General features: G+C 52.9%; 1 protein-coding gene across 1 annotated transcript in view; it reads left to right on the top strand.

Annotated features, from left to right (window-relative positions):
• Positions 1–525: 525 nt before the first annotated feature.
• The window catches only part of AJAP1 (adherens junctions associated protein 1), a 139,938-nt gene continuing 119,491 nt past the window's right edge, over positions 526–20,972 (top strand). Inside the window, exon 1 of the mRNA XM_007980836.3 lies at positions 526–1,257. Coding sequence (XP_007979027.1) covers positions 1,229–1,257 — 29 coding nt within the window. The 5' untranslated portion in view covers positions 526–1,228. The remainder of the gene's footprint in view (positions 1,258–20,972) is intronic.

The following is a 20,972-nucleotide window of genomic DNA, read 5'->3' as shown; positions in this document are numbered from 1 at the left end:
GTAGCTCTCCGGGTCCACTGGGCGTCCCCGTAACCGGGTCGGAACCTCGAACAGCTTCGCATGCCATCCGGTTACCCTGGCAACACCATCCGGCGGCGCCCGGCGGTCCAATCGGAGCCTGCGGCCTCTCTCGAGCCTTTCGCAAGGTGGGGACCGGGACGCGACCGGGGATGGGGAAGGGGGCTGAAAAAGCCCCCGCCTGCGCTGTCGCCCTCGCTGGGCACAGCCCTCCGACCCCCCCGCCCCGCGGCGACCCCGGCCCCCGCAAGGTGGGACGGCGAGCAGGAGCCGGGGCCGGGTCGGGGACTCGAGCTCCCGTTCGAGGGGCGGGGAAGGCGGGTGACGTGAGCCGGGCCGGGCGGGCGGAGTTGGGACCGGCTCCGGGAGGCGGGGGCGAGCGCGCTGAGAGGCAGACGCGAAGAGCGAGGCGGCCGAGCAGCGCGGGCGGCTCTGCGGCGGGCGCGGTGGGCGCGGGCGGCGGGGCCCCGGGATCCCCGCGCGCCTCCTCCGCGCGGCGCCGCCGCCGCGCGTCCCCACGCCCCGCGCTCCACGGCGCCCTCGCCCCGCGCGCCTCCCGTGCCCGCCTCCTGCCAGCCTCCGGGCCGCGACCGTCTGCAGAGCGAGCGCTCAGACGGAGCCCCCGGGCAACTTGAGTGGCGCCGATTGGCAGCGGAGCCTCTAGCAGAGCCCCCCGACCCGGCAACGCGGAGGGGACCCGCGTCCGCCCACGTCGCGTCGCCCCAAACCCTAATCAGCGCCGCCCCATCGGCGTGGAGCTCCGACTGGAGGCAAGAGCCGCGCGCCGGGAGACACGCACCGTGAGCGGCAGCGCCGCCGGCCTCCCTCTTCACCGCCCCGGAGGGCGAAGCCGCAGCTCCCCAGCCCCTGGCTGCGCGGCGACAGCGCCGGAACACGCCCCGCCTCTCCGCCGCCTTCGCTGTGCAGTCCGCGGAGGGGGCCGCGAGCCCCGCGCCCCGGCCGAAGGATGTGCGCCCCCGCGGGCCGCCCCGCCTGAGCCATGCGCCCCAACGGCGGCGGCGCGCCGGCCGGCATGGAGTCCCGCGCGGCCGCGCTCTGACTCGCTGTGCGCCCCGCGGCCGGCGGGCGGCGGGAGGCGGCGGACCGAGAGCCGGAGACCGGCGCCGCGGGACGGAAGCGAGCGGGCGCGGGCGCCGCGCAGATGGCCCGGGCGAGCCAGGTCTGAGGCCCCGCTCCCCGAAACGTGACCATGTGGATTCAACAGCTTTTAGGACTCAGGTGAGCGACCCGGCCGGCGCCGGGTGCGTGTGGGCGCGTGGGTGCCGGGCTGGGCGGAAGCGGCGCTTTCCTCTCTGTTGCAAATCAAGGGACCCCTCTTCGCTTCCCGCAAGCGGGCCACGGGGTGCACCGGGAACCGGATAGGGGCGCCCGCCCTGATCCCGGAGCCTGGAGCGCCGCGGCCCCAGCGGGGAGCGGCTGGGTCTCCAGGGCTCCGTGCGTCCGGGGTCCGGGCAGCGGCGCCCGCCCCAGCAACCGTGGCAGTGGGGCCGGTCGGGCGCGCCCGCAGCTCCAGGCGCCAGCAGCGCAGTGTCCTGGCCGGCTGCCCCGGCGCGCCTCCTCCCCGGGGCCCGGGGCGAGGCGCGGGCTGCTGGGCGCGGCGGGCGCGGGGGCCGGGGCTGCTGGGGAAAGCTAAAGCTCCGGGCCCCCAGCGAGAGCTTCGCAGGCGGAGTTGGAGGAAACCAGAGGCGAACAGCCACTCCGCCAGCCCTTCTTTCTCGGGGCCCCGGGGCTGAGCAGGGGCCTCCCAGGCTTCCAGCTGCCGACCCAGCTGTTTGCGGGTGACCTCCGGGCCCGACGGACGCCCACAGCTGGCGGGCAGCTGGGGCGGGAGAGCTGGGGCTCTTGGGGAGCGCCGGCGGCCACCCCTCTGTAAACACACACGCACACACGCCCGCCGGCGCGCCCGGGGCTTGTCTGTGTCTGGGACTCCAGGGCCAGATGAAACAGGGGGTTCGAGCCTAGAGCCCGCGGTGGGGGTGTCCAGAAAGACCCTTCTCGGCAAACTTTGCCAGCCCGCCGGGGTTCTTGGGCTTCTCCGGCTTCAGCCTGGGAGCACAGCTGTCCTTTTTGCTGGGCAGGCTGCCTCTGAGCCTTCTCCCTCCTGCCGGGCATTCACGGAGCTCGTGTCTTTGGGTCCCGGGTTGGAACCGCGAGCGGGGAGGACAGAGGTGGAGGCGGAGAGCAGCGTGCGGTTCTCGAGTTTGTCCACTGGGATGCACTGCGCTCCCGCGTTGGGGACGAAAAGGCCAGTAGTTGTTAGCCGGCTGCTTGAGCCGCCCCCACTCCTGTATAAAGCTGAGCGGGGAGTGAGGCGAAGGGAGGGAGGATCTAGTGCGTGTCCTGATTTTGAGAAATCGGAAGGGGACGGGGACGACAAGTGTTTTCTAGCGACCCTTGATTTATGAGCCGATTCTGCACCCAGAGGTGAATCCTGTGTAACACATCTAGTGAACATTGTCAGATGTTATTATTAGCTTCCCTTCTCGCAGTGGCCGATCTTGCTGTGGGCTTCAAAGGTTAATCATGGAACCGATTGTGTTGGGTGTTGGATATTGGCCTGGCCTGAATCGATAAGTGTGCTTGGGCTAGATAAGGTTTAGGCTTGGACTGTTTTGGGATGTCGGCAAAATGGAGCGAGGACAGCTTTGCAGGAATGACCCTGATCCAGGTGCCCTGCAGGCCTGCCATCCCCTGCTCTGCCCCGGACTGTCCCAGGTCTCAGCAAGACCTCCAAGGCCTTGTGAATGACCAGACGGGTCCCCACCCTGGCCAGTGGCTGGTCTTCAGCTCTGACCTGTTTCCTGAGCTGCCATCTGCCACTTGATTCCTGATGGCAACTTATTTGAACAGACATTTTTTTTTATTGCTAAGTTGCTAGATTAAAAGATGAGTACATTTTGATAAAGGGAGAGGAGAGCAAATATCTTGGAGAGAAACCTCTCTTTTGGTTTGAAATTTACTAAAACAGTTCCTATCAAGCCTCCTTGAGCCGGATCTTGGGATTTTGCTTTAGGAAACAGTTCTGTTGGTTCTTTTGAAGTTTGACCTTTTGTTTTTCCCCCCTCGATGTTAGCACAGGAGATTTTCTGTAAGTGTGCCTTTAAGGATGAGCTGTCACCTATTTGGGATCCTGATGGGAGAGCTGTCTTGTTACTGCTGTCTCCTGGCCAGAGAAGGAGGCCTGTGCCCAGAGGGTCTGGGTGGTTTCGCATCACAATGGGCACCTGGGGACTCAGAGCCAAAGGGTTGCAAGTTCAAGGTCTGGAAATGGACTTTTTCTTTCAAGACAGCCCTTCATCTTTGCTTGCAAGCCACTCCATGGCTCCCCAGGTGAGCACTGGGTGTCTTGCTGCCAAGCTTGGAGCCTGGTTAGGACAGGTACACACTGAGCCTCCAGCTGGGGTGGCAGAAGGCCTGGCCTGCACCATGGGAGCGGTGCAGTCTAACTTGCTGGGCCGGGGTGAGGGTTGGCTGGGCTTTCTTAGCTCTGGCCCCTGAGGCGAAGTCTGGGCTTGGTTATTTACTTCTGCGTTGGAACTGAGCTGTATGTGGAGCTCTTTTTTCCCCCCAAGAGGGAGAAGCAGATTGAGACTTATTGAACTGCTTTTGTGTCTTTTGCAGTGGTGTTTAATAGTTGTAGCAAAGCCCCAAAGATGCTTTCCATCAGCTCAGAGAGAGGGAGCCATGGAAGGAGACCCAGTGGCTTGACAAGCCCTGCCAGAGCTCACCCGTGAAGGGGCTGCGTACTCAGCAAGCAGCCTAGAGTTTAGAGTTGGCTTCCTGGTTGTCAGTCGCTTCCCAGGCTGCAAACCTCAGATGCTGTGGCTTCCTCAGGAGCGCTGAGCATTCACCGAATACATTTGCTGGTTTGCTGGGTTGTGCTCAGGACTGTGATCCGTAGCAGAGTGCCACGAGCTCATTCCCAGCCCATGTCCCTGCGGCCATCCCATCTGTTCTCCCGCTCTAAGGTTCCGGGGCCCCTTTTGTTTGGGAGGCCCTGGGTGTGTGTGATGACATAATTCACAGTTCCCCAAGCCCTCTCAGTGCGCGCTGTACCATGTCTGGGCCTCATGGCAGGGATCCATTGGCTTGGCTGTCACTGTCCTCGCTGTAGAGTCCCTCGGCAGCTGGGACTGTGCAGCCCAGCTTTGGCGGATGAAGTCAAATGTTCCGTCCACAAACATTGCGCTCCCGGTGAATCCTGGCTCGCGCCGATTTCCAGCTGCTGCTACTAAATTGATTGCAACTGGAATCCATCTAGTGTCAGTGGCTGTGCTACTCCTCGGGGACGATCATGCTTGACTAAATTGCAAATTTAGCAGGCAGCTCAAATCTTTGGGCAACATTGGTACATACCCCCCTTTCACGCTCACCCCTACCTTGGGGATCCACTGTCCAAGTGGAGGAGCTGGTGGCAGACTCCTCCCGGTCTGTCCCTGTTGTTTATTTACTTTGATCACCTGCTTCCTTTTCTTCCATACATTGGAGAGGGGAGTAGGGCAACACAGCTCAGGAATGGAGACAGCCCCATGCCTGCCGGAGACAGCTGTCTCTGGGTCCCTGGAGGCAGAGCAGCGCCAGCTTCCCCAAGGCTTGCATCTGTGTCTTTCTAGCGGCGGGAGTGGGGGGGGAGGGGGGTCGCTGGAGGTGCTTCTGGACCCCAACCCCGTCTCCACTTCCACAGCCCCAGTCCCTCTGACCTGCACACAAACAGGGTGTCTGGCAGGTGGGGCCCTGCGTGTTCCTGGGTTCTGCATTTCCCTGAGCTTTTTGTGGGAAAGCCACAGGGTGCCTGGAGCGTGACCCTGGGTTACAATGAAGTAGGTAAACATAAAACCCTGACTGGAATGCAAACAGCTGAGCCTTCAAGAGCCCAGGGGCTCCTCTCTGGGGTTATGTAAGAGTCATCTGTTTTAAATACGTAGTTGCCAAGTTTTCTTCAAAGGGTTACAAGTCAGTAGAGACCAAATTGATGTAAAGATTAACTTGGAAAGCCAAATATATCCTTGATCTAGATTTTATGTTTGAAGTCTGGCTTGAGAGGGTTTCTCCTGCCTGGTGCCAATCAGACACAAGGAGGACACGGGGCAGGGGCTTTCTGGGGCTAGAACAAGCAAACGTGGACGGTCGACTCCGTTCTTTCTTCCTCTGAGACCCCTTCCAGGAATTGAAAGGGGCTGGTGAGTCATGAGGCCTTGGAGTAGGGAGTGGTGGTGGTTACATAACTCAGATTAACTCTTAGTTAATCTGCCTTGAATAGAGAGTCAGGCTGGAGGGTGTCCACATCCGATCTCCGGTGGCCCTTAGGGGGTGTCCCCAAGTACATCCACCTCGGAGCTGGGATAAGATCAGGCACCAGGAGGAGAGAGGGGGACTGGCTACTCCTGGGTCAATCCTAAAAGGTTACTTACTATATGATGATTTCATAGCATTGAAATTGAGGTGGGAGGTGGGACTCAACTCTGGAGGTGGGACTCAGACTGTGGACCAAATTGACGACTAACTAAAGCAGGGACAGGATGGAAGCACCATTCCATAAGACATGCCCATCAGTGTGCCATGTCAGTTTACCACTGCCAGTGCAACACCCAGGAGTTACTGCCCTTTCCACGGCGATGACCTGATGACCCCAAATCACTACCCATTCCCTAGAAACTTCTACATAAGCCGCCCCTTAATCTCCATGGAATTAAAAGTAGGTATAAATACAACTGCAAAGCTGCCCTGAGCTGCCACTCTCAGCACACTGCCTACGGGGCAGCCTTGCTCTGCAGGGGCAGTCCCCGAGCTGTCACATTGCCAGCCTGGTAACACCACCAGAGCTGGAACACCTCCTCAGTAAAGCTGTTTGTCTTCTATCACTGGCTTGCTCTTGAATTCTTTTCTAGGCAAAGCCAAAAACCCTCATGGTCTAAACCCCACTTTGGGGCTTGCCTGCCCTGCATCAAAATGACAAAATTATAGACCTGGTACAATACTCGTAGTAGTTGTCAGGGATGAAAGAAGGGGTGGGGAACAGAAGCAAAGAGGGTGTGGTTACAAAAGGGTATCATCAGGCCTCCTTGTTGTGATGGAAACGTTGTCTATCTTGACGATATCCATGTCATAATCCTGTTATATTACTGTACTGTCATTTTGCAAATGTTACCACTGGGGAATCTTGGTGAGGGGTACACGGGATCTCTCTGTATTATGTCTTACAATGCCTGTAATTCCACAGTTAAAATAAAAGGTTTAATTAAAAGAAACAAACTAACATTCTCTACTAATCTGTCAGAGATTAGTGCCTAACTGATCTGACTGGCGAGCGTGCACACACGTGTGTGTATGTTAGTATTTCGCTTTTTTAGGGGTCATATATTTCTATTTAACAGCAGTCAAAGGTGATGTGGAAATGGGGAAATGGGTGAAAAAGATTGCTTTACAAAACTTGCTCGGTCGTGTCTCTGCCACACATTTTAGAACAAAAAATTCAGCAGCATGTGAACGTGTGGTGTTGCTAATGTTATGAGATCTGTCATCGGTGACAGTAATAAATGACTTCGTGCATAATTATTGGATAAGAAGATCTGTCCACATCTTTACATCAATTAGGTCAGCTCTGAAAACAGAGCAGCTTTTGGGGGTCAGCCTCACTTTTCTACCCTGGCTTATAGGCTTCAAGACCATACTCTGAGGGTTTTAAGTCAAACACAAAAACAGCTGGTTTCCTGTTTCTAGATCAGGGGAACATGAGCCTGAAGTTTGAGAAGACAGACAGTGGTTTGTGGCTTTGCTTTTATCACCTCATTTGGGGCTTTATGATAAAAGAACTGGGGTGTGGGGGGTGCTCTCTCAGGGCTTATTGAATGAAACTGGGAGATACAATGGGAAGCTCTGTCTCAGATTTGGCTGTGAACTTCTGAGATCTCACGACCTACACCCGATACTCTTTCTCTCTCCTTTCACATCCAGATGGGAGGTGCTGGAACTAATACTGTAATACTGCTAGCCCTTTTCCTAACCCAGGCTTTGTGCTAAGTGATCCAACTGTGCTAAACTGTCCAGCCATTCTGCATTGTCCCACTCCACCCTCATAATCCTCATGGTGGCCCTGCAAGGCAGGTATTATTGCTCCCATTCACACAGGAGAAAACTGGAGCACAGAGAGGTTAGGTAATTTGCTCAAGGTCACACAGCTAGCTTTGGGGCTTGCCTGCCCTGCATCAAAATGACAAAATTATAGACCTGGTACAATACTCGTAGTAGTTGTCAGGGATGAAAGAAGGGGTGGGGAACAGAAGCAAAGAGGGTGTGGTTACAAAAGGGTATCATCAGGCCTCCTTGTTGTGATGGAAACGTTGTCTATCTTGACGATATCCATGTCATAATCCTGTTATATTACTGTACTGTCATTTTGCAAATGTTACCACTGGGGAATCTTGGTGAGGGGTACACGGGATCTCTCTGTATTATGTCTTACAATGCCTGTAATTCCACAGTTAAAATAAAAGGTTTAATTAAAAGAAACAAACTAACATTCTCTACTAATCTGTCAGAGATTAGTGCCTAACTGATCTGACTGGCGAGCGTGCACACACGTGTGTGTATGTTAGTATTTCGCTTTTTTAGGGGTCATATATTTCTATTTAACAGCAGTCAAAGGTGATGTGGAAATGGGGAAATGGGTGAAAAAGATTGCTTTACAAAACTTGCTCGGTCGTGTCTCTGCCACACATTTTAGAACAAAAAATTCAGCAGCATGTGAACGTGTGGTGTTGCTAATGTTATGAGATCTGTCATCGGTGACAGTAATAAATGACTTCGTGCATAATTATTGGATAAGAAGATCTGTCCACATCTTTACATCAATTAGGTCAGCTCTGAAAACAGAGCAGCTTTTGGGGGTCAGCCTCACTTTTCTACCCTGGCTTATAGGCTTCAAGACCATACTCTGAGGGTTTTAAGTCAAACACAAAAACAGCTGGTTTCCTGTTTCTAGATCAGGGGAACATGAGCCTGAAGTTTGAGAAGACAGACAGTGGTTTGTGGCTTTGCTTTTATCACCTCATTTGGGGCTTTATGATAAAAGAACTGGGGTGTGGGGGGTGCTCTCTCAGGGCTTATTGAATGAAACTGGGAGATACAATGGGAAGCTCTGTCTCAGATTTGGCTGTGAACTTCTGAGATCTCACGACCTACACCCGATACTCTTTCTCTCTCCTTTCACATCCAGATGGGAGGTGCTGGAACTAATACTGTAATACTGCTAGCCCTTTTCCTAACCCAGGCTTTGTGCTAAGTGATCCAACTGTGCTAAACTGTCCAGCCATTCTGCATTGTCCCACTCCACCCTCATAATCCTCATGGTGGCCCTGCAAGGCAGGTATTATTGCTCCCATTCACACAGGAGAAAACTGGAGCACAGAGAGGTTAGGTAATTTGCTCAAGGTCACACAGCTAGCTCATGGGAGAGGTGGGATTTGAACCCAGGTTTCCAGGACTCGAAAGTCCATTCATGCTCCTTAAGCTGACCTCTGTGGCTTTCTTGTCTCATACAAAATCTACTTCTTACTCACTTTATTAAGTTACAGATTGCCCTTTTGGGAAACACAAAACAAAATTTTAAAACAACAACAACAAAAAATAAAGCAAGAAGGACCCAGCTGCTGCGATGCCAAGTCAGCACTTTATGGATTTAGCCATGTGTTCAGCTGACTCTGAAATCACAAGTCTTTCTCTGGCACCCATGATTTTAAGTAAAAGGTTTATGGTCAAATAACAAATTATTTTGCAGCAAAGAATTAATGAAACGCCACGGGGAGATGAAAACCTATCTGTGACACAGATACTGCTCTTCAATCTATTTAATAATTAAAAATAAATATGTCACCAAATCCAAGGAGGCCTCTATTGAGAGCTTTCTTGAAATTAAAAGCTGTGGAAATCAATGAATGATCACATTGAGAAAGTTGGGTTTAGCTTAAGAAGCCTGGGTAAAAGGAATTACCCTTTATGTATATATTTGTGTGTGTGTGTGTGCACGTGTGTGTGTGCATGCATTTTTTTTGAAGTACAATTCACATGCAATGAAATTTACCCATTTAAAGTGTCTGGTTCATTGATTTTTAGGATATTGGCTGAGCTGCACAACTATGGCCGTGGTCCAGTTTCAGCACGGTGGCCTCGCCCCTGATAAGATCCCTTTTGCTGTTTGTAGCAATCCCTGTTCCTGCCTCCAGCCTTTGACGACCACTCCTCTGGGCTCTGATGGATTTGCCCATCATTGCTATTCCTGTAAATGGAATCATCCGGCGTGTGGTCATTTTTGTATGACTTCTTTAGTGTCACGTTCCGAGGTGTGTCTATGCCATAGCTTGCCACTTCATTACCTTTTTGTTCCTGAATGGTATCCCGATGTTTGGACATCCCACCGTTTGCTTGCCCATTCATCTGTTGATGCAGGGTTGGGTTTCTGGCATCTTGGGGCTGGGGCAACAGTGCTGCCATGAACTTCGTGTGCACGTGTCTTGGTGGATGTTGTTTTCATTTCTCTTGCCTCCACTTTATACTTTATAACCACAGACGTCAGTGCTCGGTGGGGCCACGAGAAACCCCTTATGTGTTGTTAGATGGGTGCTGGGCTAGGCGCCCACAGTCCAGCTCTGGGGTGGGATAGCCTCCTTCCTTTTGTTCTAAAGAGAACTCCCTACACATAAGCCATTGTTGATTCCAACATTTCTCATTCAACAGGCATTTATTGAGCATCGAGTGCATTCTGCCACAGGGATGTGTTTTGGTTCAATAGAGGAGAACAGGTTTTTCCACTCTGCCCTGGTATAAGGGGGAACATTTTGACTCATTAGAAGGACTCCTGTCTGGCCAGATGCCTGGAGGTGGAGGGAAGAGGGTCAGTGGTCTCTCAAAGGACCCAGACTGTGCCTACTCCCCTGCACGTGGAAAGTGTGGGCTTCAGGGGCCTTCCAGGGAATGTAAGGGAGGCAGCTGTGCTTCCTCCTTCCCAGGGGGGCAGTGGGGCCAGTTTGGGGAAACCATCCTCATGGAGTGAGGGCTGAAGGGCATCATTTTGTTTTTATTTTATTTTTTTTATGCTTTAAATAGATTGGGTCTTGCTATGTTACCCAGGCTGGTCTCGAATGCCTGAGCTCAAGCGATCATCCCGCGTCAGCCTCCCAGAGTGCTGGGATTCCAGGCATGAGCCTCTGCATCCAGCCAGGCATCATTTTTGATGGACAAGGCAGTGCCAGGGGTCGTAGGCACAGGACAGAGCTGTGGGAAGCACCCCAGAAAGCATGGGTCTTGGGTGCTGGATGCTGCCACTCACAGAAGGGGCAGCCCTCAAGCAGGCCATGGATTCCAGGAATTCCATGATGGGGATTGTTCGGCACCAGCCACAGACTTGGAAGAACCCGAATGCAGAAGAGGGAAAAATGAAGAGAACATTTCCCCTCCTTGGGGTAAATGACAACAAACCCATGGCGCCCAGGCAGCTCAAATTCAGGCTGCAGGTGGGAGGAGGGTGGCCCCTGGAGGAGCTCCTGGTATCCCTCTTGTGCTAGCCCCGTGCGTGTGGATGAGGGTCTCGGCCCAACTGGCCCCAGAGGGTCTTTGTAGTCAGCTGCTAAGTTGTTAGCTGGTGTCGGGGGCAGAGACTCCCCAGACCTAGGGGTGGGGAAAAGATCTCAACTCTGGCAACCGGTGTGGCCTCTTTGGTAGTTGCTTCTTCGAGCTCTGTGTAGAGAAGGATTCTGAGTCCTTCTGGGGATTTGGAGGGAGAAAAGTGCCTATAGACTGTTGGCCTTGTCTGCATGGGACATGGGATGGAAGAAGGGTGGCTCTAGTGCTGCAGAACTGCCCTTTTCAGGAGGCCTGAGTGCCGGGCTTGCTCATAGCCACAGGTTGCTGTTCATAAACACCTTCACTGAGGCCTGTGTGTACAAAATATCAGTGAACAGTTGCGTGACACTCACTATGTAGCAGGCGCTGTTCTATGCCCGTGCTGTATCTTAACTCTTTCCTACATTGCTATGGTAGGAGCGCTTTGAGGATCTCCTGTTTGTAGAGAAGGCACAGAGAACCTGAATGAATTTCCCCAGGCGACACAGCAAGTAAATAGCAGAGCCCGCACTCAAACCCAGGCACTCAGCTCCAGCATCTGGCCTCTGAACCGTTACATCCTGTTCTTCCTAGTCTAGAAGAACACATTGGATTGGATGTATTTAAGGAATACAGCATCCACCAGGCTGGGGCAGGCAGCCAAGTATGGGATTTGAGCCCAGCATCCAGGGCCAATTTCCTTGCTGCCTGGCACCACACGGAACACACATGGATGTCCATGGTACAGAGGTGGAAAGGACATGCCTGGAACTTCATGGGTTCTGAGCCTGGTAGAGGGGACAATGGTGGTGCAGTTCCCAGGTGACAGCAGCAGCCTGTCCATGCAGTTGGGCCCAAGAGTCAGTCCTGCTTAGGCTGCAGCAGGGACTGCCTCCCACCAGCTGATCCCCACCATCAGCTGGGGAGCCCAGGTCATGCCCTTCTGCTGGGGGTGCATCCAGAGTGTCATCTTTACGCAGGTGAAGAAAAAATGGCCCCAGGAGAGAGCTGGCGATTTTGCTCATTTCCTGGGCTGCCCTTTGGTGGCATCTGCCTGGCTCTGATTTGCCTCTACTTGGAGCATCTGAATAACTCAGCGCCTCTACTCAGAGCATCTGAATGACTCGATGACAGAGTCGTGTAACCACCCTCCCAGGCTGACTACAGCCCTGATCAGACAGAAGTCAGCATCCCGCTGTGGATTCAATTTCCCGAATGGTTGCAAAGAGCCATCTTAGGCAAGGGTGAAGAAATCACCCACGGATGGCGCCGGTAGACTTCCTAGGCATGCAGCTACGATGTGTGTGTGTGTGTGTGTGTGTGTGTGCATATCTGTATATATTTTTTTTTGAAAAGATTCAGTTACTAGGCAGGATCATTGTATTTTTTGTGTTAGCAAGGAACCTCTCTGAACCACGATGCCAGCCTTTGTGGCAGAAGCCTCCGCCCCAGGACCAGCTGAGGACTATGCTCTCTGGCTTGGAAAGGAATGTGGTAAAAATGCAAAAAAAAAAAAAAAAGCCCCATGAGAGTCGGTTTTCAGTCGACGCCCCCACCCCCCTCTTTTTTGTCAAGAGAAAATTCAAGACCGTACCCAGATGCTGAAAAAAGCTGTGCTTCCTGCTGAGGGACACGGTGGCTTTCAGAAGGCAAGGATTCTTTAGGGAGCCAATTATGCGAGACAAGAGTAAGCATGTTTATTTTTATGACACTGCATTTCAAAATCCCAGAAAATGTTGATGGAATGGCCCCATTAGGCGTCCGGGTCTCCTGGATGCTGTGGCATTACACTGTGCAGGCTTCCAGGGGCATTTTGGGGACTCTTGATTAAGCCCCAGTACTGGGCTAATTTACTGCCCATTACTACCCTGGAGGGTCTCTTTGAGCACTCACAGCTCCAGGTTCCTTCTTCCTTCAGCATTTTTCGGGCTAATTTGATTCTCTCCACAGAAGCCTGATGCTCTGGGAAGACCTGAGCCATTGCACTCACTTCAACACCGTCTGTTTCTCAGGCTCTCACCCCGATGGTCCCTGGGGAGTGCGGGGCTGGAGTTTTGTGGCACCAGCCACGCAAGTGGTCCCCTGAGGGTCTGCTGGCCCCGGGTGAGAGCTGGGCAGCGTGACAGGTATGACAGCCACTGAGGTTTGTCCTGGCACAGGCTGTCTATGGGCCTGACATCCAGACACTTTCATGCAGCAGACACGGATGAGTGGCCACCGCATGCTGGGTGCTGTGCTGGGCACAGGGATGAAAAGACCCCTCTCCTGGTCCTATAGGAACTCCAAGGAGGAGAGGACAGAGGAGCAAATGGAATTGCAGGAGCCAAGAGGAAAAAGGAGATGGGGAAGGTTTCCTGGAGGTAGCAGCATTTGACCCCCTTCTCAGAGGATGAGAGGAAGGAAGCCCGTTGGGCCCGAGGAGGAAGGGACAGCCAGGCAGAGGGAATGGGGTGGCTGCCATTGGCTGAGCACTGGTGGTGGGTGTGCTGCACAGATGGGGATGTGGAGGCACACCGCAGTGACATAGCCCACTGAGGCTCCTCCGGCCCACCCAGGGGAGGGCGGGGCAGGTGTATTTGGGTCAGCCCTTAGGAGCTGGCTCCATGAAGCTGGAGAGGAAGGTGCATGTTTAGGGGGGTGATGCTTGGAGGAGACTGGAACGACCAGTGGGCGTCAGGACTCCCGCTTCTATCCTGGGGGCTGGGAGCCATCCAGCGTCCTGGGGAAAGTGTCATGCTCTCTGCCCGTGTGCGTTCAAGTGGAAAGGGAATGACAGACCCTGGGGAGTGAGGGATGCAGAGAGGGGCCCGTGACTCACAGGAGGGGTGCAGAGAGGGGCCTGTGAATCACGGATGGTTGTGGAGAGGGGCCCCTGAATCACGGGAGGGCACAAAGAGGGGCCCATGAATCATGGGAGGGCACAAAGAGGGGCCGTGAATCACAGGAGGGGTGCGGAGAGGGGCCCCTGAATCATGGGAGGGTGGGGAGAGGGGCCCATGAATCCCGGGAGGGTGCGGAGAGGGGCCCTTGTATCACGGGAGGGTGTGGAGAGGGACCTGTGAATCCCGGGAGGGTGCGGAGAGGGACCTGTGAATCCCAGGAGTGTTGCGGAGAGAGACCCGTGAATCCCGGGAGGGTGCGGAGAGGGGCCCATGAATCCCGGGAGGGTGCGGAGAGGGACCCGTGAATCCCGGGAGGGTGCGGAGAGGGACCTGTGAATCCCAGGAGGGTTGTGGAGAGGGACCTGTGAATCCCGGGAGGGTGCGGAGAGGGATCCATGAATCACGGGAAGGTGCGGAGAGGGATCCATGAATCCCAGGAGGGTTGCGGAGAGGGACCTGTGAATCCCGGGAGGGTGCGGAGAGGGACCTGTGAATCCCGGGAGGGTGCGGAGAGGGACCTGTGAATCCCAGGAGGGTTGCGGAGAGGGGCCCATGAATCCCGGGAGGGTGCGGAGAGGGGCCCTTGTATCACGGGAGGGTGCGGAGAGGGACCTGTGAATCCCCGGAGGGTGTGGAGAGAGACCCGTGAATCCCGGGAGGGTGCGGAGAGGGATCCGTGAATCCCGGGAGGGTGCGGAGAGGGACCTGTGAATCCCGGGAGGGTGCGGAGAGGGGCCCTTGTATCACGTGAGGGTGCGGAGAGGGACCTGTGAATCCCGGGAGGGTGCGGAGAGGGATCCGTGAATCCCAGGAGGGTTGCGGAGAGGGACCTGTGAATCACAGGAGGGTTTGGAGAGGGGCCCCTATCTTCACCCTTCCAGCCCCAACCTGCTACCTGCTCTGCCCACTCCGTGGGGACCTCCTCACCTTACAACAGTGGTCCCCAACCTTTTTGGCACCAGGGACCAGTTTCATGGAAGACAATTTTTCCAGGGTGGATGGTTTCTGGATAAAACTGTTCCACCACAGATCATCAGGCATTAGATTCTCATAAGGAGTGCACAACCTAGATCCCTCACATACTCGGTTCACAGTAGGGTTAGTGCTCCTGGAAGGATCTAATTCCACTGCTGATCTGACAGGAGGCGGAACTCAGATGGCAATGCTGGCTCACCCACTGCTCACCTCCTGCTGTGAGGTCAGTTCCTAACAGATGCTGGTACTGGTCCATGACCCAGGGTTGGGGACCCCTTCCTTAGAGAACTGGACCCCCACTCAGGTGCTGCTTGGGGTGGAGTCATCATCCCACCCAAGCTGTGGGTCTGAATTTTGTGAAGAACCCCTGAGACACAAGGTGATGAGCCCACAGCACTGAGTGAAGGTGGAGGTTTCAAGTGGGAAGGGGAAGATTTTCCGGGGAGTTGGATTCCTCCCTAAAGAATGCCCTTAGGGTGAGGCCAGGTGCAGTGGCTCATGCCTGTAATTCTGGCACTTTGGGAGTTAGAGGCAGGAGTATCACGTGAGGTCAGGAGTTCAAAATCAGCCTGGTCAACATGGTGAAACCCCATCTCTACTAAAAATACAAAAATTAGCCAGACGTGGTGGCAGGTGCCTGTAATCCCAGCTAGTTGGAGGTTGAGGCGGGAGAATTACTTGAACCCGGGAGGCAGAGGTTGCAGTGAGCTGAGATCGCACCACTGCACTCCAACCTGGGTGACAGAGTGAGACTCTATCCCAAAAAAAAAAGAAAAGAAAAGAATGCCATTAGGATGGCAGTTTTCTTCCTCCTTGTGTGGGGCCAATCCTATGTATTTGAAAGCTAAAAGCCCTCTTCTTAAAGTAGCTTAGAGAGCAGTGCTGTGTGTGCATGCGTGTGTGTGTGTGTGTGTCTGTGTGTTGTGAGGGTATAGGCGTGAGGCATTAGTTGACTTTAAAATGCCCGAGTAATACATGTCTGTACTTTTCCTTCATCAACTGAAAAGCTGTTTAAAAATGTAATTAACAAAATCTCTCAGCAGACCTTCAAGGTCAGGAAATATTATTAGCCTTATTTCACAGTTGGGTAAACTGAGGCAAAAGAGGAGTAAGCAACTTTCCTAAGGTCATACAAAGTCAGCAGAGTGGTACCTGAGGACTCCAAGAGGAGTGTGCCCGTAACTCAGGCTCTGGTGGCTCAGTCCTGGGATGGGGATTCCTGGGGAGTATGGAGGCTCATCCATCTCTAGTTCCGCAGGTTATGCATGTCCTGGAGCCGGGGTCCCCTGCCTGGGAGACAGGGCACATCCAGGGTTAATGTCCACAGGGTGGAGCCTTCACAGGCCAGGCTTTCTTGCCGTGCTCTGCCTGCCTTTTATTTTCCCTCCCTTATTTTCAGTGAGAGACTGAATTCCATGACAATTCCTTATGTAGGAATTCTGGTGTTCCCAGTGAGTCACAAGTAGGTAGGATTTATGTCAGTTGCCACAGGACATATTTGAATTTTACAGGAGGTAGTCAGAGTAAGTCGATGAGAGGGACCTAGACTCAGCCAACAGGAGGGACTCAGACTCAGCCAACATTTTTTAGCTTGCTTTTAAAATTGAAGTGAAATTCACATAACATAAAATTAGCTATTTTAAAGTGTAAACTTTAGTGACATTTAGTGTATTCACAATGTTGTGCAACCATCACCATTCTTTAGTTCCAAGACCTTTTCATCACCCTAAAAGGAAATTCCATATCTTTTAGCAGTCACTCCCCATCCCCTGGAAACCATTTACCTACTTCCTGTGTCTTCAGTTTGGCCTGTTTTGGACATTTTAAATAAATGAGATCATACAATTAATACATTCTTATACTGCTATGAAGAAATGCCTGAGGCTGGTAATTTATAAAGGAAAGAGGTTTAATTGGCTCTCTGTTCTGCATGGCTGGGGAGGCCTCAGCAAACTTACAATGGTGGCTGAAGGCAAAGGAAAAGCAGGTACCTTCTTCACAGGGTGGCAGGATGAAGTGAGAGAAAGCAGGGGAAATTCCAGACCCTTATAAAACCATCAGATCTCATGAGAACTCACTATCACAATAACAGCATGGGGGAAACCGCTCCCATGATCCAATCACCTCCACCTGGTCCCGCCCTTGATTGTGGGGATTATTGCAATTCAGGGTGAGATTTGGGTGGGGACACAGCCAAACCACATCATACAGTATGTAACCTTTTGTGCTTGGCTTCTTTCACTTAGCATGATGTTTGTTAGTTCACCCACATTGTAGCGTGCATCAGTACTTCACTCCTTTTTATGATGAATTCTGTGCCACACTACGGATAGGCTACGTGCTGTGTGCCTGTTCATCCACTGATGGACATTTGGGCTGTTTCCACCTTTTGGCTGCTGTGAACATTGCTGCTGAAAACACACATGTACAGGTGTCTGTTTTGGTCCCTGTTTTTGATCCTTTGAGGGACATACCTAGGCATCAACACTTCTTGGACTTGGACTTTATCCACAGTTGCCTGGTTAGGGCACTGCTGCAGCACTTGTGTGATCTTTGGAAGTTCCCATGATTTTTCTGAGCCTCAGTTTTCTCATCTGAAGGACGGGGATGTCACTCAGCCCTGCACAGGGCTGGAAGGATGGTGACCCCTTGCCATTTAGGGGTGGCTGCCCAGCAACAGAGCCAATGCAGGCTTCTTCCCCACCTCATCCTAGATTGCAGACAGGCCTCGCTATGCCTGTGCACCTTGTCCACAGCACTGGGCCTGAGGCAGCCGGTCTGTCTTTACTCCTCACACATCCCCAGGGAGGAGGCTCAGTGAGAAGCAGCATTTTTTATCAGCTCTGTACTAAAGAGGGATTATGAACCATTTTGGGAGTGGATTAAAGCAATTGCCCCGGGATGAATCTTATTCTTGGTGCCTTTTCTTTTCCCCTCTTCCTGGACCTCAGAGCTGAGCCGTGTGATCTACTGAAAAATACCCAGGCTGACATTGATCCTTTTAGTATGACACCAGCCCTGACCCACAGTGACAAGGAACTTGTGACCCACCCATGTACAGTGAACTGGGAGCTTCCCTGGCGGTGCCCTGGCTTGTGAGCCTGTCACTTTTCATTGGAAGCAGCATTCTTGCTGGCATGGAAGCATGCTGCCTAGGCTGCTGCTGGCTCCCTGGAAACTGTCTTATTGCCCCACTCCAGTGCCCAGGTTGGGTTGTCAAGCTGTGACGAGTGCAGGTCTCATCAACCAGCCTCATTGGTCTCCAGTTTCCTATCCCAAGAACCCACTGGGCAGCCTGCTCAGGAAACTGTGTGAAAGTAAACAAATTAACTGCAACACAGTTTTCCAGAGTGTTCCAGAATGTTCTTCCCTTTCCCTTCTGGAGGAGAGGGAACAGAGCAAATGACAACAAACATTTCTGTTTTTGGAAAGCATGCAGAAACAAAGTCTTCCATCACTGTAACAGACCCAAGATGACAGTACCTGGCTGTGTCTGGGCTCCATATTCATGACTGTGGCCCTTCAAGGCCCTTCTAAGGGATGTGCTGTCATGCAAGTCATTTGAGCTGAGATCCTGTGTCATCTCATCATTTCTCCACAGAGGTGATGGTAATAGGCACACGTGTTGGTCTTTTAGAGTCTGCACCACAGGCCAGGTGTGGTAACTCATGCCTGTAGTCTCAGTTCTTTGGGAGGCCGAGGTGGGAAGATCACTTGAGGTCAGAAGTTCGAGACCAGCTTGGCTAACATGGTAAAACCCCGTCTCTACTAAAAATGCAAACAATAGCCGGGCATGGTGGCAGGCGCCTGCAATCCCAGCTACTAGGGAGGCTGAGGCAGGAGAATTGTTTGGACCCGGGAGGCGGAAGTTGCAATGAGCTGAGATTGCACCACTGCACTCCAGCTTGGGCAACAGAGTGAGACTCTATCTCAAAAAAAAATTAAAAAAATAAGTCCACATCACACTTTTGGCTGCATTTGTTTCCATTGTCCTTTACAACACTGGATCGTGTTGGATGATTTTGTTTATTTTATAGAAGAAACCGATATCTAAAGTACAGCAAAAGTGTAAATATGGTCATAATACTGACATTCTGATGACAGTCTTTGTAACAGTAAGAATGGCAAGCTGGGCGCGGTGGCTCACGTCTGTAATCCCAGCACTTTGGGAGGCCGAGGTGGGTGGATCCCCTGAGGTCAGGAGTTTGAAACCAGCCTGACCAACATGGAGAAACCCCGTCTCTACTAAAAATACAAAAATTAGCTGGGTATGGTGGTGCTTGCCTGTAAACCCAGCTACTAGGGAGGCTGAGGCAGGAGAATCACTTAAACCTGGGAGGCAGAGGTTGCAGTGAACTGAGATCACGCCACTGCACTCCAGCCTGGGCAACAGAGCAAGACTCTGTCTCAAAAAAGTAAATAAAATAATAATAATAATAATAAAAGAATGGCAGCGGACTGTCACGTTGTCAGGAGGACGTGATGCTGTGGCATGTGTACTGTATCCATTATCTCCCTTCATCCCCAGCCCACTTAGAGCCCAGGGCACTGTGATCTTTCCATCTCAAAGGTATGGAGCCACAGGCCACAGACAGCTCTGTTTTCCTGAGTACCACCAGGAGGAAATGCACCACCAGGAGCAAATGCACCCACCAGCTCTGGCAATTCTTCCCCTCACACCTCTTCCAGTACTGCGACTGCCGTATCCCCATTCATCAAACAATGTGAACATATTGACCTGGAAACCTTGTTAGCCCTGCTTTTAATCTGAAAGGTATAAGCCCATTATTTTTCCTGCTTTTGTAAATCCAGAGACTGAGCAAAATGGAATCCCTGGGTAACCAGAAAATGTAATTAATGGAAACAAGGCGCTTCACGAGGAAGCTGGTCAGAGCCTGCTTTTACTGTCGTGGTTTAGCCAGGGACCTGGTGTGCAGACGTCCCCACTGCTCTCAGGTGCTGCCGTCGGAGCAGACTTTCAAAAAGGAGAGCTGTGAGGCACGCTGTTCTCCTCATCTCTCAGGGCCCTGCAGACAGACCCTCACCCACCATGCCAGGGCTCCTATCAGCCTGGGCGCAGTCATGCTTGAGACTGGCAGAGCTGCTTGGGAATCATGTTGTAACACACACGTGTAAAGTAAGGAGCCTGGCATTTCCCCGGGGTGTGTATTATTATCTGGGATTGTTGTGAAGTGCTCAACGTTGGACTAGGAGGAGGGAGTGGTTGGGGGTCACTTGGGCCCTGTAGAGCTGGACTTTATTGCCACCAAATGTCACTGAAGTTACTGGGTCCCAAATCACTGCACCATGCAGGAGCGCCAAGTGTATCAGACAGCAATGAAACAATCATTCCGCCAGGAGCCCTGAAGGGCCACAGTCAAGAATACGGAGCCAGACACAGCCAGGCACTTTCATCCTGGGTGCATTACAGTGATGGAAGACTGGTTTTGCATCTGCTTTCCCCACACGACGTGGGAATATTTCCTATTTCTTTTCAAGACCCTGTGTTTTGCTTCTAGATAGATGGGAAAATTATCAGCCTGGGGATCCCAGGACCACACTATCTGGCATAACGTCCTCAGGAGGCTCCCAGGCAGCTGTTTCCTGTGGACCAGAACCCGGGGTAGAGGCCCTTCCATTGCTCACCTGAGCTGTCTGCCAAGTCACTTCCAGGGAATGGGGCTGGGTTCGCCTGGTGCTCCACTGCCCTTTCAGTGTGTGCATCCAGGCTGTGTGAGTGAGAAGGTGGGATCCCAGGCAGATTCCACCCCTGTCCCCAGAGCTGTGAGCGGGATGTGAAACCACACCCCTTAATACATAACCCCAGACAGCAAAGGGGACTTGGCAGAGGTAGGAAAGATTTCTAATCCATTGACCCTTCGATAGGGAGATCGTCCTCAGTTATTCCCAGTGGGTCCAGTATCATCACAGGCGTCCTTGGGTGTAGAGGTGGAAGAGGAGATAGAGATGTGGCCAGGAGGGTGAGGGTGGTGGCCTGAGAGATCTGAAACTTAAAAAGGATTGACACAGTATTGTGGCTGGCTTGAAGATGAAGGAGGGCTTCCAGTCAAGGAGGTGGGACTTCTGTCCTACAGCCACAAGGAACTGGATTCTGCTGACAACCTGAATGAGCTTGGAGACAGATTCTTCCCTAAGATCTCCAGAAGGAGACACAGCCCCACCAATGCCTTGATGTCAGCCCAGCGAGATGACCCTGAGCAGAGAATCTAGCCAGTCTTCGCACCAATGGAACTGCGAGCTCATAGGTGGGGTTGTGGGGGGTAGGGGGTGTTTACACCACTGTGTTTGGGGTAGTTTGTTACCCAGCAATAGCTAACTAATTCAATAGATAGCTACCTAAGTACACAGGATACATGAATGAGGTGCCCCTGACGGCCCAGTCTTCTCATGCTTTCTCATTTCCTTTCTCCTTCCTGTCCCCTCCCCTGCCCTTCATCCCTCTTCCTCTGTTCTCTTTCT

Source organism: Chlorocebus sabaeus, chromosome 20, assembly GCF_047675955.1.
Source record: "Chlorocebus sabaeus isolate Y175 chromosome 20, mChlSab1.0.hap1, whole genome shotgun sequence".
In the NCBI taxonomy this organism is placed as follows: Eukaryota; Metazoa; Chordata; class Mammalia; order Primates; family Cercopithecidae; genus Chlorocebus; species Chlorocebus sabaeus.
Note: the sequence above shows the minus strand (reverse complement) of the source record. Positions and strands in the feature narration are given on the sequence as shown.